A 15,412-nucleotide genomic window follows, 5' to 3' on the forward strand; every position below is an offset into this window, starting at 1 on the left:
GTCTAGCTGGGTCTTGAAAACCTCCAAGGATGGAGCTTCTATCACCTCTCTGGATAACCTGTTCCAGTGTTTTACTACCTTCCTAGTGAGAAAATTCTTCCTAATATCTAAGCTAAACTTCCCTTGCTGCAACTTGAGACCATTGCTCTTTGTTCTGTCATCTGCCACCACTGAGAACAGTCTAGCTCCATCCTCTTTCGAATCCCCCTTCAGGTAGTTGGAAGACTGCTATTAAGTCCCCTCTCAGTCCTCTCTTCTCTAGACTAAATAAGCCCAGTTCCCTTAGTCTTTCCTCATAAGTCATGCCCCCCAGCCCACTGACCATTTTTGTTGTCCTCCACTGAACTCTCTTCAATTTGTTCACATCCTTTCTGTAGTGGGGGGCCCAAAACTGGACGCAGTACTCCAGATGTGGCCTTACTGAATAGAGGGGAATAATCACTTCCCTTTATCTACTGGCAACACACCTACCAGTGCAGCCCAGTATGACCAATGGGCTTGTCTATACCACTTGCTGTGTCAGCCACTGTATTTTTGACAATATCTCTATAACAAGTGACATGCTCATACGAAAGCATTCCTGTAGCAGGTCTGGCCCCTGTAGCAGGTCTGCCCACTCTAGTTCCTCAGTGTATTCTTCTGCCATGCCTTGATGCGTATGATGTGGAAGGATGCTCCCAAGTCCTGGAGTGATCCTGATCACCTTTAATTGACCAAGCCATACTCTCAGTATTACTGGTCACTCCCTGCCACCCACTTATTCTATGCCCTACCAGCCCTTAACCTGCCCTGAAGGCACCACTCATGGGCCTGTCCATGCCTTGGGCATTAAGTTGCTTTAAAGGCCTTATTTGTGGCCTCCAGCCTCTTCCATAGTCATGCCTCATGGTTTTTACTTTGTCATCCCTCATGCGAGCTCTGGTTCTGTATGCATTTCCAGTCACTTGGGCTCCTGGACCCATTTGTAGGGCTACTCACTCACTGCCCCTGCATGGTCTGGCTTTGGCTTGCACAAGGGTCCCAGAACTTTGCAGGGTTTTATTCTGGCCTCAGCCCCTGATAGTGTGGAGTGCCTCCCAGGCACCCTGTCCAGGGTCTCCACTACCTATGTAGCCACAACCTGGTCCTCCCGTTTAACAATCTACAGTTATCAAAACCCCAAACATCAACAGCTGGGGCTGGATGCCTCTCTCCAGGCTCTCCCCAGCTTCTACCCTGTTCAGCTGGCTTCTCTCAGCCCTTGCCCTGCTAGGCCAACTCACCGTTCCAATAGTGCCTCTCAGCTCTGTGCCAGGAGCTCCTTCCACTAGCACAGCCTGAGTCAGACTGCTCACACTGACTGAACTTATCTCCCTGGGCTTCACCCCTTCCAGTCACACATTTCTGACCAGCCCCAGGCATGGTCCATCCCATCAGTAAGTAGCCTGCTCTCCTCAATCGCATTAGGCTCAGCTGAGATGCAGCCCTTCTTCCCTGTCTGGAGTACTGCCTTGCTTGCCTATTGCCTGGCTAGCTCCCAAGTTATTGGCAGCACTGGTAACCCTTATTTGGGCTCTTTCCTGGCTTCTTACTCTAATGAAGTTGGCTTTAGATCACCTTTCTATATCAAATTGCAGCCTTCTAATGCTGCATCTAAATAGCAGGGATTAAGGGACCATGCTACAGCTCCCCTGTTGCACATGTGGCTGGATTAGACTTGCTTGAAGGCTGACCACTGTGGTCTACCCTTATGCCAATCTCCACTGAGACGGTGCCTGTGGGGAATAGAACTCACTGGCAGAATAGTCCTGACAGACAAATAGTCTCCCCAACTGTATACTTAAAGAAATACACAGATCATAAGCAGCTTATTGGACTGTTTTTGCTGCATCCTGTGCCAGCTTAGTAAAACCCCTTGAATTGGCTGCCTCCTAGAGTTTTCCACTACTCACTTGTCTGTCTGTACTCCCAACTATCCTAAAATTGGAACAACTTGCCTACCATGACTTTGGTGTTACAGGCAGTCCTCAGACTTACGATACAACTGGTTCCTGAAAACTGTGTGTTAAATCAAAACATTGTAATTCAGAAACAATTTCTCGATAGGAACAATGTTATAACTGGGGGATTGGTTCCTTTACGATGCTGGATACAGCTGTGTCCAGCTGGTAAGTCTGGTGTGGTGAAAAGGGTGGCGGGGGCAGATCAAGGCCCCCTGCAGTGAGGGAGGGGCTGGTGCTGTTTGTATGGGAGGGCAGAATGGGGGGGGCATGTGCCCCATGATCTATGCAGGGCAGGCAGGGCTGGGGCTGCACTGAGCTGTGCTGGGAGGAGGGGCTATGCCCTTCCACCACTCACCCAGCCAGAGTGGGTCAGGCGCAGGACAGAACCACTGTGCAGCCTCTGGATGAGTGGCATACAGCAGTGGGAGCCGCTCTCCTCCTGGACGAGTCATGGCTCCATCCTGCGCCGGCCCTGCTCTGGCTGAATGAGCAATGGCAGGGCATGGAGGGGGGGCATGTGACCCCAGATCAGGGCAGAGTGGGCAGGGCTGGGGCTGCGCCGGGCTGAAATCCAGGTAGGAGGTGGGGCCTATAGGGGGGCTATGGCAAATTTTTGGATGACTGCCGCTCCCCACAGCCTCTGTTCCACTGCCCGCCCTGATTCGGGGCCACACCTCCCCCCACCATGCCCTGCCGCCACCCTCCCAGCTGGGGCAGGGCAGGTGTGGGACAGAGCCACAGCTCATCCTTGGGGGGTGGGGTGGAGGGTGCAGCTTCTGCAGCTGCATGCCACTCATCCAGAGGCAGCACGCCGGCTCTGCCCAGTGCCTGCCCTGCCCTGGCTGGGCGAGCAGCAGGAGTGCATAGCTCCCACTCCCAGCACAGCCTGGTGCAACCCCCACCCTGCGCAGATCTGGGGGGCACATGCTTCCCCCACCCAATGCCCTCCTGGATGAGTGGCATCAGCCCCAGCCACAGTCCCAGACCCTCTCTCACCATGGGGGGCCTTGATCTGGTCCCCACACACCCCTTCCCTTCCTCCACCCCTTCCACAACACCAGAATTACCAGCTAGACACAGCTGTATCCAGCATCATAGAGTCAAAACCCACATCTGAAGGTCGAAACAGGGTGTCAATTTACAATGAATGGCACTTAAGATGTTTATAATGTGAAACGTCGTAAGTTGAGGACTGTCTGTATATGAAGTATAGGCAACCCCAACCAGTCCTTAGGTCATGGGGTTCCTGGCCTGCAAGACGACAGTTTTTGCTTTGTGATCTGGGCCCCTTCAGAGTCCCTCCCAGGTATTAATCTTGGGGTTCTTTCAGAGCTGTACTCCCACTAAGTCACTAGCTCTGTGCTGCATTGAGAGTCTGTTGATATTTGCACTGTTGTTTTTCCTCTTTTCTTGTAAGAGAGAAAGATGGGGAAAAGAGTGATGAGAAAGAAACAAGAAACTAAATATACTCACTCTGTCATTTTGCTAGACTCCAGCACCTTCTCCAGTTAAGGGGCTTGTGGCAGTGACATTGGCCAGTCCAGATGCTACTAACAGTTTGAGTCAATCTGCTAGAGAGGCTGATTGTACCTTGCCAGAATGTCAAGACAGCCAGGATTTTCCAGCTGTGGCTTCTTGCAGTAAACTCCCTGAAGAAGAAAGCCCACCACATGAGAAGCAGAAGATAGGAGCCCCACATGAGAAGCCTCTGGACAAATCAGCAGCCCAGGGCACATGTTCCTACCAGCATCTCTGGAAATCCTACCAGGAAAATATCCCTACTGAGGCTTTTCGCTCTCTGGAGGAAGAGGTGAGGCAGAATTGCTACTCACCATGTGAATTTGGAAGGGCTGAAAGGTAAGAAGTGATGAGGCGTACCTTGTGCTACTTCTGTTAGCCCTCAGAATTTTGCATGGAAACCAAGCGCTGTGCGTTAAGCACGAAGTTCTGGAGGGGACATGCCCTGTGCCCTGTTAATTAGCCAGCACCTAACCCTAGCCTTTTCTATTGCACTGCTGTCTCCACTTGCCCTTGCCTTCATTCTTGAACCATGCAGTAGTCTGCACTGTAAGACACTTGTATGAATGTTGATGCATTACAAAAATAAGACACCACCTTATGCTGTTTCCACTGAAGTTAGAGGAAAGGCTGCTTTAAATAGGCATTAAGTAGGTACCTATTTTATGATTCCCTTCTATAGCCATATGTTTAAAATATATAGTAGACAGGACATTAAGTTTCATTGTCCTTATGCAATGTTTTTTAATTCTCTGCATTAAGTACAAAATGAAACTCACTTGTAAAAAAATAAAGTGTTCATAAGAATCTGTTTTTTAAATACTAAACTGTTTTACATCCCCTTGAACCCCCCCCCCACAGCTGTTAAATCAAACACACCCATCAAAGAATAAAAGATACATTCATGTATCATCATACTGCAATGTGAAATTCTCTCACCCTCCTCCTCTTTCTCTTGAAATGGGAAGAAAAGAAACAATGAAATCCTCACTTTAATACAAAAGAGGGGAGGTGAAACTCACAGTTGCATGAGTATGAGAAATCTTCCAGGGGGTTGTCTTCCCATTCAGTTTATGTAGTATTTATTTAACAACTGCTTGAGCCCATTTTCACATACATTCAGCCGAGATCCTTGCATGGCTGTCCAGATTCACCAATGCCACAACAAAAATATGGGGTTCCAGTACCCTGTGAGATACAGTACAGAAACAAAGGCTCAAACACATTTACATTGGAGTGAGTCTACCCCCTGCACACCTTTAGCTCCTCCCATTTCCTACAGGAGCTACTGCTCACAGATTTGCTTTTCCATAGCTGAATCTAAGAGTAGGTCAAAAGGTGTGTGTATGTGGGGAGGGTGGAAGGGGTGTTACAAGTGTGTGTGGGCACATCCACATGAGATGCTTTACTGTGCAGTAGAGCTAAATACCACTCAGTAAGCATCCACATCTACACATGCAGATTCTTACCGCACAGTAAAATTGGCTCCAATGCGAATGCAGGTAGCAAATTTACTCAAGATTATTAACTGCGCAGTAGCACGCATGTAGACCCCTGACCAGGAGCAAACTTGGGCAGTAGGGGGCTACCTACTGGGGAGATTGCTCCCTGCCCCAGGGAGCTGCCTGCCAACACTGGAGCCCAAGCAGGGACAATGTTCTTGTGCCCTGGCAGTAATCATGGAGCTGGGCAGGGGAGAGGCTCCCAGCCAGGGGCAGGTTCCAGCCCCGTTCCCTAATCAGGTGATCAAGGCAGGTGAACTGGAAAGAGCTGCAGGGGAGGGGCAGGTCCCAGCCCCCTGCCCTGATCCACCGGTGGGGCAGCTAGTTCTGAGCTGGCAGCTAGGCAGTGAATCCCTGCCCAGCTACAGGCTTGCTGCTAGGAGCTCCATCAGTGGATCGGGGCAGGGGGCTGGGACCTGCCTTTCCCCTGCAGCTCTTTCCAAGTCCCCTGCCACTGATTGGGGAGCCAGGGCCAGAAGCTCCCTGCTGCCAGGGTAGGGGAGCTCTTTCCAGCCCCTGCCAGGATACAGCTATCTTCTGGCCCCATGCTCCCTACCCCTCCCTGGGCTAGCACCCAGGGGAGCCTATAGCTCCCCCTGGCTGCTGCAGGGCCAGAGCGGGTGGGAGTAGCAGATCTACTTCTGCATCCATGCATATGTAGATGCCCTACTGGAGTGGGTTTACTAGAGCAATTTACTCTAGAGTAAAACCATCCCAGAGTAAATGCATGTGTAGGCAAGCTCTGTGTGTGTATGTTATTTACACACACACACACACACACACACACACACACACACACACACACACACACACACACACACACACACACATATATTGTGGGTCAGGAGCTGTATGTCTACCCAGGAGCATCACAGTTGCCCCTGCGGCCTGGTCCTGCTACAGTGGGGAAAAAACGTTTTAATTGGAACTTGTATCTTCTGACATAGGAAAAAAGGTTGGCTTTGATTAAACAAATATATATATATTATTAATAATAGTTAGAAGTGCACCGATAGATCTGAAACTGGCTGTATCAGATATCGGCCAGATGGGGCCAATAATTTGGCTGATAAATGCCCGTGCTGCATGCAACTGCAGCACAGCACTCAGGCAGCGAGGAGCACAGCTGGCAGTGTGGAGAGCTGCCTCCAGCTGGTAAGTTCGGTGTGGTGGAAGGGTAGGGGGCAGGAAAGGACTTGGGGGGCAGATCAACCCCCCACCCCTGTCGTGAGGGAGGGGGCAGGGGCAGGCACTGCGTGGGTGGAGCAGGGGAGGGGGCTAGAGCCATGGCTCATGGTGGGCGGGGAAAGCGGTTCCCACTGCTGCTTGCACCCCAGGAGGGTATGGGGGGAGTGTTTGACCCCTGGATATGGGTGAGGTGGGGCGGGCGGCGGCGCGGGGAGACTGCGCGGGGCTCTTCTCAGCAGGGGCTAGGATTGGAGTGGGTGCTGGGAGGGTGCTGCATCCACTCCAGATTTCACCGCAGCTCAGCTTCCAGTGCTGCCACTGCCAGCCGCCCAGCGCAGCCCTGGCTTAACACCCTGCCTTCACCCATGTGCTAGGAAGAGCCAGGGTTGTGCCGGGCAGCTGGTGGAGGTGGCAGCACTTGGAGTGGAGTGGTGATGAAATTAGGGGTGGACACAGCATCCTCCCAGTGCCGCCAGTGCCTGCTCTGAGCCCAGCCCTTGCCGAGAAGAGCCCCATGCAGCCCCAGCTGCAGCCCACCCCTCCGTATCCCCGTATGACCCTGCGCAGATCCAGAGGGCCCATGCCCCCTTCCATGCTGTCCCGGGGTACAAGCAGCAGCAGTAGTCCCCTCCACGAGCTGCAGCTCTGGTCCCTCGCCCTGCCCTAAGGGTACTAATCACCTTAAGGGCTATTTATGGCCTCCTTCTGCCCCTACAGCCATGTCTATGTCTAGCAGATGTCATTTCGTCACTGTTTGCCTTCCTGTATAGAGTTCAGCCGCCTTAGCCTATAGGTTACTCTGACTGTTGACAGGTGGCTTAGGTCCACTGTCTTGGGCACTGTCTTCCCAGTCTCAGCCTCTAGTTGACCTGCATTGCCCTTTCTGGGCTCAGGCTCTACCCCTCTCAGCCTTGGTCTGTTTTGGTCTTGTGCCCTTGCCCCTGACAGGGCTCAAAACCTCACATGCCCCTCAGGCACCCCTGTGGCCTCCGTTCCACCCCTTAAAGCCACAGCTGAAACTCCAGTATAAACTAGAACATAAATCCAAGCAACCTCCTTGAACTCAAACACTCCCCCTCTGGATCATCATGCTACTGTCAAGTCATCTTCCCATTTTCTGACTCTCTCAGTCTCGGGAGTACTTGTCGTGGCTTGCAACTCTCACTCCCCGCCAGCCCAAGCTGGCAAGATTGCACATGTCCACTTTCAAGTACAAAATATTTTATTTAACTAAATGGAATATAGAGGGAAGGTCAAGATCAGACTTACAATGGAAAACTAGTTATGACTTAACGATGGAGCAATTATTGTCTCTTTCATGTAGATGTTTGTGATCTGAACTGTGGTTGCCATGGAAAGAATCACAGAGATGAGGGATGTGTGAGGCATTCTGTTTGAAATAAGGAGACGGTGGATATGAAAACCAAAGAGCCATTTTAGTGAAAATTTGCACCCTGGTGTTAAACTAATTGTTATTCATTGTTCATGGCATATGAAGAAATTTATAATACTGACAGAGTAATCAAAACAGGCTGATTCGAATGCTTCTTCCCAGTTAACAGAAATCTACTGGTTAAAAACAAGAAAAATTCAGTGCAAAAATTTTGGAATAAAATAGTTTTCCATTAGAAGTCTTAGAAATATATATATATATTTTCACCTAGCTCCACAAATTGGTGATTTTTAAAAAATAAGAATGGTACTATTGCCAGAGTTTAGTACAATAAATTTCACCTTTGTTAAATGTGAGCTACTTTGTATGCAGTAGAGGTCCCAATGCCCCAGCAATGAAGCATCTAGAAGACAAGCCCTGTCCTGCAGTCATATGGGTTTTTATTTTCCAGCCCTGTGTTTGACAGGAGTGATGGTGACCTATTGAGCATGTATTGCATACCTGAAATTCTCTCTCTTGCCCCTGTTGACGAGGAATATCTCGCCATCAGCTCAACATCTCCGACCTCGCTCTCATGTGGTGGAAGTTCTGAAACAGCTTCTCCAGCTATAGCCGCCCCGCAACCCTGGGCACCTAGCAGACTCTCAGTCTCCTCGCCTACTAGAAAACCAAGCAACAGTGACAATGAATGGGAGGATGTAGATGAATTGGAGGGAGAAGAGGAGGAGGAAGACTATACTTGGGTAAGTGACTGACCATGGTACGTAATTGGTCTGCCACTGAAACGGGGAGGAAAGGGAGTTGGATAATGCTGTTTTTAAAGAGGAACGTGTTAGTGTTGCTCTAATCAACCCACACCACATTATTTTAGTCTCATTTCCCCATCTATTCTCTTACCACTCTGGGAAACCTAATGCATTTTTGGGAGGCAGACCCCAGTCTGTGCCCAAGGAGTTGTCTTTCTTCCTACCTCCTCTGACTGCTCTCCCCCAGGCAAACCCCGGCTGGGGTCTGGGGCCAGGGAGGGGGGTTAAACACCCCTTCCCCTACTTAAACTTACTGCTGGCTGTGACTGTGGACTACAAGTCCCAGAGGCACCTGGAAGCAGCCCCTGCCTTTGCCTAGTAAATGATTAGCAACCCTGCAGAGACCTGTTGCTGTGAGTCTGGACTGCAAATCCCAGAGACCTCGGGGCAGTAGGAAGAAGTGAACGCACAGCCCACGCTGGCTGTGCCAGAGAGCTATGCTTTAGCACCCCCCCGTCTTCTGGCCTAAGCCACTGCAGGCATGTCTGCATTTCCTGAATCAAAAGTAAATGCGAGTCCAGTAGGACTGTACGAAACAGCTGTGTTTTGATTTGGTTTCAGATTCAGCCATTTTGGAGAACAGTGATTCTTTTTGGTGTTTCAACCTGGGGCTGCGCAGGGCAGACAGCGGTGGTGAGATGACCCTGGCATGGTTCTCTGCTTCCTGCAGAGCCAGGTCTTGCGGCAGGGATTCCCCAGCCCCTGGTTCAATTGCCCAGCCCCCAGCTGGATTGCCCAGCCCCCTGTTCAACTCCCCAGCCCCTAGTTTGATTCCCCAGCTGAAACCCCGTGTGCAGATCGGGGGCCCGTGCCCACCGGAAAGAGCTGGGGAAATGATCAGAGAGCTGGCGGAAGTGATCAGAGAGCTGGGGAATTGAACCAGGAGCTAGATGTCAATATCAGAGCAGTCCTCCTCCCCTACCTCTTCTTAGTTTTTGTTTTTCTGCAAGCCCAGCTCCAAAACTTTGAAATTCTCTGAAACATTTCTGAAATGTTCCAATTCATTTCAGAGATGTTTCAGAGCCTTCCATTTTGATTCGGATTTGGTATTTCAGACACTGAAATGGCCCCAAACACCTCTGAAATGAAATAGCTGCTGAAATTTTGCACAGCCCTGGTGTCCAGTTTTTTCTCAATTTAGTCTCTGCAGCTTAGACTAACCTGCAAAGACTGAATCAATTCAGCCTTGGGCTTTTTGGCTGCCTGTACTTAGCCCAAAGGGCAGATCCCCCAACTACAATTGGTATAGTGTAGCTGAAGACTGGACCCCTAGTTTATATATAAACTGTGAAGAAGGAAGTTAGTGCCGTAGAAAGTCAGGCCTTGATTACATTTTATGTTTCATTTGATAGGAAACTGAGATCTCTGTGACTTTGACAAGGTCTGAGAACAATGGTTTTGGATTCACAGTGGTTCTTAATAAACTGGACAACTGCCTGTATGTTGATGAGATCCGGAATGATCCTGCCTTGTCTGATGGAAGGCTGAGAAGAGGAGACAGAATCATTATGGTACAGAAATCCCTTGGCTTAAAAAAGGGGTTGAAAATGCTAGGCGATCAATGCCATTTTGCTTTGGCCTCCTTATTCTTAGAGGAGCCCAGTTTGCCCTACACTTACTCATGTGAGGAGCTACTACAGGATTGCCAGCTGCCTGCAAATTTTTACTGACAGCCTGTAATGAGAAGCTAAAAATGCCTGTCTGTAAAATTCATGAAAAAGTATCAGTCCAGAAAACTCTAAGCAACTGGGAATTTGATTGACGATCCCCCATGGGAAAGAAGCTGGAGGCAAGTGTTGATGAACAGACAGAGCAGAGGAGCACTACCTGGTGTCTGAGCAGAAGCACAGCATCATGCAGGAAGCATTTTCTCAGGGCCTTGTAGCTCGCAGCAGCTTCTGTAACCTTGCCCCTCCCCCAGCCATGTGCTGCTGCTGCATCCCACTGCCTGTCTGCAAGCCTGCTAGGTTGCAAGTAGGCAGAAAATAGTTCTTTTTTCAGGGATTGTGCTGCACCAGGGAGTGAGGCCAGTGCGGGTAAAGTTGGGTGGTGGGGTGGGCTGGGGGACAGCATGGCATGGGGTGCAGTTGTGGGCTCTGGGTGTGGAGGCAATATGGCGTCCATTGCTGCGATCAAGCAGGGTTACCAACCCAATGTTTTTTAGTGATAATATGAAAACTTTTTACTGATACACTTTTTTGCTATGGTTAATATTAAACCCCTACTTTTGAACCAAGCTGTCGCTGGTAGGTGTTGTATGGCTTGGTCCTTTTCTGGTTGGTGCCTTGTTCCCTAGCGACATCAGGGTGAGACTGCACCCAGGGGCCACCTAGATGATTTCGGGCACTGCCCCTACTCACCTGCCACGTCTTTGATGTTGATTGATGGGGATGCAGTCCCTGTCGGTGGTCCCAAAAGGGGTCTTGACCCTGGTCTTTCTTCGTGGGGCTCCAAACCTCCCCTTTACCCCACCCTTACCACATCCACAGCCTGGGAAGATGCTGCTCCCCGCAGTCTTCCTTGGAATGATCTCTTCTCATCTACATTACCTGCCTGGACCTGGGTCAAGTCCTTCTGGCCATCAATCTTTCCCGAGTCAATCCTTGGTCTCCGGATCACCTTTTGGGCAAACTAAACCTGCCCCAGCCTGGGATAATGGTAACTTAGAATAATTCTCAACTAAAAAAATATGTTTGACATCTGCTGATGGGCACCTAGGATTCTGACTCCCAGGATCCCTCTGACTAGGAGCTAATCAATCCTGGTACCACCACCTGCTGGTACTTGCCACTTCCCCGTAGGGCTCTGATGCAGCTGCCACCTGCTCCGCCCTCTTCGTTGGGCTAAGCCCATGGGGCTTAGCCATCGCTCGTTGCCCCTCCCCGCCGCAGTGCCTGAGATCTCTGCCGCTGTCGAGGCTCCGCTCAGACTGGTAATGGAGAACCGCTTCTCCCCGCTGCAATTCTCCAGCGATCCTTGGCTCCCAGAGCCTGAATTCCTTGCTCCATCAGCCAGGCTTCCCCGGCTGATGCTCGGGCCGCCTTCTCCACATTTGGGGCCACTGCCGCCTGGCTCCGCCACCTGTGTCTCCCGGCTGGCGTGCAGCGCTTCTCCCTGTGCCCAGCTGATTCCTCTTCCAGCTGCTGTTTGAGCAGTCTGTGCTTGTCTGAGGCCTTGCCCCCGGGGCTTGCCAATTCGCAGGCGCAGGCAGCTCCGAAACTGCCAAACCTGCATCGGCATTTCCCTGCAGCTGCCGCTTGTCTCCTCCCCTGTGGTAAGTATCAGGGCTCATCAGGAGGGATCTGGGGCCATGTTGGGGGGGGGGGGGCGGGGCTCTTGCCTCCCCTGTCACACAAGCCCTTGTCTAGACCTTGGCAGAAGGGTATATTTATACGATGTAAAACATATCTCAGTAAAAAGTTTTCAGACTGTCAGTAAAAAAAATTGTCTTGGTTTGGCAATGCTGAGCTACTAGCCTGATGAAATCTCTCCTCTAACATTAGTAAGACTAGTCACAGGCAGAAGGGCTTGTAGGATGAGGCACCTACCATGACCAGCAGAAATAAAAGTTAACAAAAATGCCAATTCCTTTTCTATATTAAGTAAATGAAAGAAACTGCATTATCGTAATGGTAAAAATGGGCAGCAAAGGCTGGTGGAATTGTTCCCTTTATATGCTTCTTCTCTTGTTTTCAGATAAAGCCTATTTATAACGATCTTTGGCAGAATGAAGGACTGGAATTTTTTAGTCCTGAAATGGAAGATGCTGAAAGTGTTTGAATTGTTAACATCAGTACTCACTGCATGCAACTGTTTGACTTGAAAAAAAATAGAAAACATTTTAAATATTTAGAATAAAATTTTCTTCTTCCTCAGTTGCTCCGGTTTCCACATGTAATCTTTTTACCCTTCTAAGTTTCCAGTCAGGCAAAAAGAACTCCAGCAAAAATAAGATCAGAAAGAGCTGACATGTCTAATCTTAAAAGAATAAAGGATGATGATCTTAAACAAATGTTCAGCTCTTTATATATCATGAAGAGACAAATTTGGACAAAATGCATGGAAAATTTAAGTTCAGAAAGAGAATTTTTCAGAAAGTTGTGTATTCATGAAAATAAAATGTCAAAATAGAAACTTTTTTGTAGCCTTAACTGAAACATTCACTGCCATGAATATTATAAGTCAATCGTACCAGAATGGGAACTTTTTGAAATTCATATTTTCTGAGCTGTGTAAGTGAAGAAATGTATTATCAGTTAATAAGATCCAGGGCATCATTTTAACTTTTTGTCATTAGGTGAATGGAGTTGATGTCACAGTGTTACCATGCCATGAAGCCCTGAAACTGCTACAGAGCTGTCCTTGCAATCTGAGCCTGGTGGTTGGACGGGGTAACAATGACCTCTATCCCTCTGTCACAGTGGATGATATTCCTGAAATTATACTCACAAAAGGTGACAATGGACAGTTAGGTGCGTGATACAGAAAAAAATAGCCCTTTTTGTTAGTAGTAAGAGGTTACTATTACCTGGACAACTTCAGTGCTACCCTTCAGAATGGCTTTGGAGTGTAGTGGTTTATCTACTATCAGGGGAGATGCATGAAGCAACATTAAGACTCCAAAAACTGTTTTTTTTTAAAATCTGAGATAAAAAGTATCCATCCAATGGTCAGGGCACTAGCCTCTGACTTAGAAGATCTGTGTCAAGTTTCCTGTTTCACTGCAGATTCTTTTTGTGACCCTGAGCATATCACTAGTTTCTGTGCCTCAGTTTCTCATCTGTAAAATGGGGATAATAGCACAGCTTTACCTCACCAATGGTTGGGAGGATAAATACTCCTAAAATGGTGAAGTGACTGGATGCTCAGATGACAAGGATTGTATAAGTACTTGAGATAGACAGATAGCCTTGTTCAAGTGACTGTCTGTGTGGGTTGGGACTCAGGTCTGCTTCAAGCTGCTTGGGGCTGCTCCCAAGCCTTTTACTTTGCCTAACTCTCAGTTCATAGGGTGCCCCAGGGGGACCATACAGGCAAATCCTATCAAGTCTAGTTTTTAATTACCCATTCTTCCTTTGGGAGTATGCCCCCCTAGACTAGATGACACTGCTAATGAAAATTCAGAGTACACCACACCAAAATGTACTGATCTGAATTATTCCAGGTTTGAAGTTGACAGGAGGAGCTAGAAGCAAATTACATGGTATCTATGTTCTTGAGATAGTACCTGGTTCTCCTGCCAGTATAGAAGGCAGTTTGCAACCACACGACCAGATTCTCTACATCTGTGGGTTACGGACTGAGGGCATCAACCTGGACGAAGCTATAAGGGCAATTGAAGCTGCAAGCCAGTATGTCCAGATCAAAGCAATAAGGTAAATCTGACTTTTGGTGTTTATTTTAAAGATGTTTTTGCAGGTTAGAGGAAGGCGGAGCTCCCATTGCCTATCTGCTTCTCTCTTTTGCCCCTTTTATGTTTCAGCTTCCCTCTTTCTCCTCCTTCACTATTCAGTTGCTCACTGCTGGGTGGTGGGACTATGACATTAGAGGTAAGTCATTGATACAGTAAGCAATGATATGTGAACATAAGTATGCTTGATTGTTATACAGACAGAGATGGGTAGAATACTTTTCCCAAAACAAAATTTCATCAGGAAAAGTTATTTGCATAAAACCATTTTTTTCCAAACTGTACCAATTTTGACAAATTTTTCCATGGGAAAAATATTGTAATTTTTTTCATTGTGCTGAATTTTTCTTTCAGCTAATTTTGAATTGTATTTTTAATTTTATTTCATGACGTGTCTAATATACCTGTATTACTGCTGCCATGCCTGATGTGTCATAAAATGGTGATAAAAGGTTCAATGAAATCTTCAGATGGGTTAAAGACGTTGTAGTTGATTCTCTGCTACCCAATCCCGCCCTGCCCACTAAAGGGCATAATGAATTGCAGTGTGTATCATCTACTCAGAGCTGGTGTGACAGCCTCCAGGGCCTCTTAACAATCCAGCAAAATTTAGAGTAATTCTGAGAGTGCTGTAAGTCGTTCCAGGGGCTGAATGGGCCCCCATTAGTCCTGAAATGCCAGGAGTACAAAGGTTTCTTAAAACAGAGCCCTGGGGCAGCTGGTCTAGCAAACTGTGTTGAGTTCAGTCATTTCTTCTTATACTTGCATGCTGTGTTATTAAAAAAGCCTTTAGAAAAATGAAATAGGTCTCTAATACTCACCTTTAAATCTCCATTTATGACTGAATTTCTATGGAGTATTTTGCAATAATTTTGCAATAATTTTGCAATATTTTGTATGCAAACTGTTTTATAAAGATAAATTTGACCAGGGAGGCACTTCAGCCATAAAGTACAGCAGGGAGTCAGTGACAAGCTTTCTGTTCCTAATATCTGGATTTCAGGGACATGTTAACCGTGTTTAATGACCATGAGGCATAGTCTGCTGCAGCCCAATAGAGGAATAATGGATGTGAATTAATCAGAGATGTGAATTAATCAGGCAGCCTACTACATCTTCTGAAGCATACATGAGCACATCTAAGGCTAACCATTAAATAACCACACAAGCGAGTGGCAAAATCCAACATGCCAACTTTCAGCGGGACACTGGTAATATGAAGTAATTATTATAGCCTTGAGGCAGTGATAGTGAACCCTGCAGTTTCGATTCTCAGAATCCTGGGTAATTTGTATTTGGGATTTAGATGGTTCAAGCCCATCTAAAATATAACTAAAAAGGGCATCTTCTTTGTTAGCTTACTAAGACCTGCCTTTATAATCCTCTGGTTCCCCCATCTCTGGTTATATCACTGCTGCTACTACATTAATTGAAATACAAATCTCTGACTCGCTTCAAGGCATTTGCAATATCAAGCTATATGTGAAATGCATGAACAAGGTTTCCTCACTGAAGAAGACAGTCCTTCCCAGAGGCCAGTCTAAAGTCTGCAGATGGTGTGGGCAATGCTCTTTGCAGCCAGATGACACTGATGATAACAGGCAATCTCTTTG

The 15,412-nt window shown here is 47.9% G+C and overlaps 1 protein-coding gene across 2 annotated transcripts in view; it reads left to right on the forward strand.

The window, feature by feature from the left end:
• Nucleotides 1-15,412, forward strand: part of LOC102370105 (tyrosine-protein phosphatase non-receptor type 20) — a 136,096-nt gene that overhangs the window by 78,480 nt on the left and 42,204 nt on the right. For both annotated transcript variants that reach the window (XM_025213588.1, XM_025213547.1), the window contains 5 exons: nucleotides 3,472-3,839; nucleotides 8,035-8,326; nucleotides 9,742-9,900; nucleotides 12,687-12,861; nucleotides 13,554-13,764. In XM_025213588.1, coding sequence (XP_025069373.1) covers nucleotides 3,472-3,839; nucleotides 8,035-8,326; nucleotides 9,742-9,900; nucleotides 12,687-12,861; nucleotides 13,554-13,764 — 1,205 coding nt within the window. The remainder of the gene's footprint in view (nucleotides 1-3,471; nucleotides 3,840-8,034; nucleotides 8,327-9,741; nucleotides 9,901-12,686; nucleotides 12,862-13,553; nucleotides 13,765-15,412) is intronic.

This window comes from Alligator sinensis, unplaced genomic scaffold, assembly GCF_000455745.1.
Source record: "Alligator sinensis unplaced genomic scaffold, ASM45574v1 scaffold264_1, whole genome shotgun sequence".
Taxonomy (NCBI): domain Eukaryota; kingdom Metazoa; phylum Chordata; order Crocodylia; family Alligatoridae; genus Alligator; species Alligator sinensis.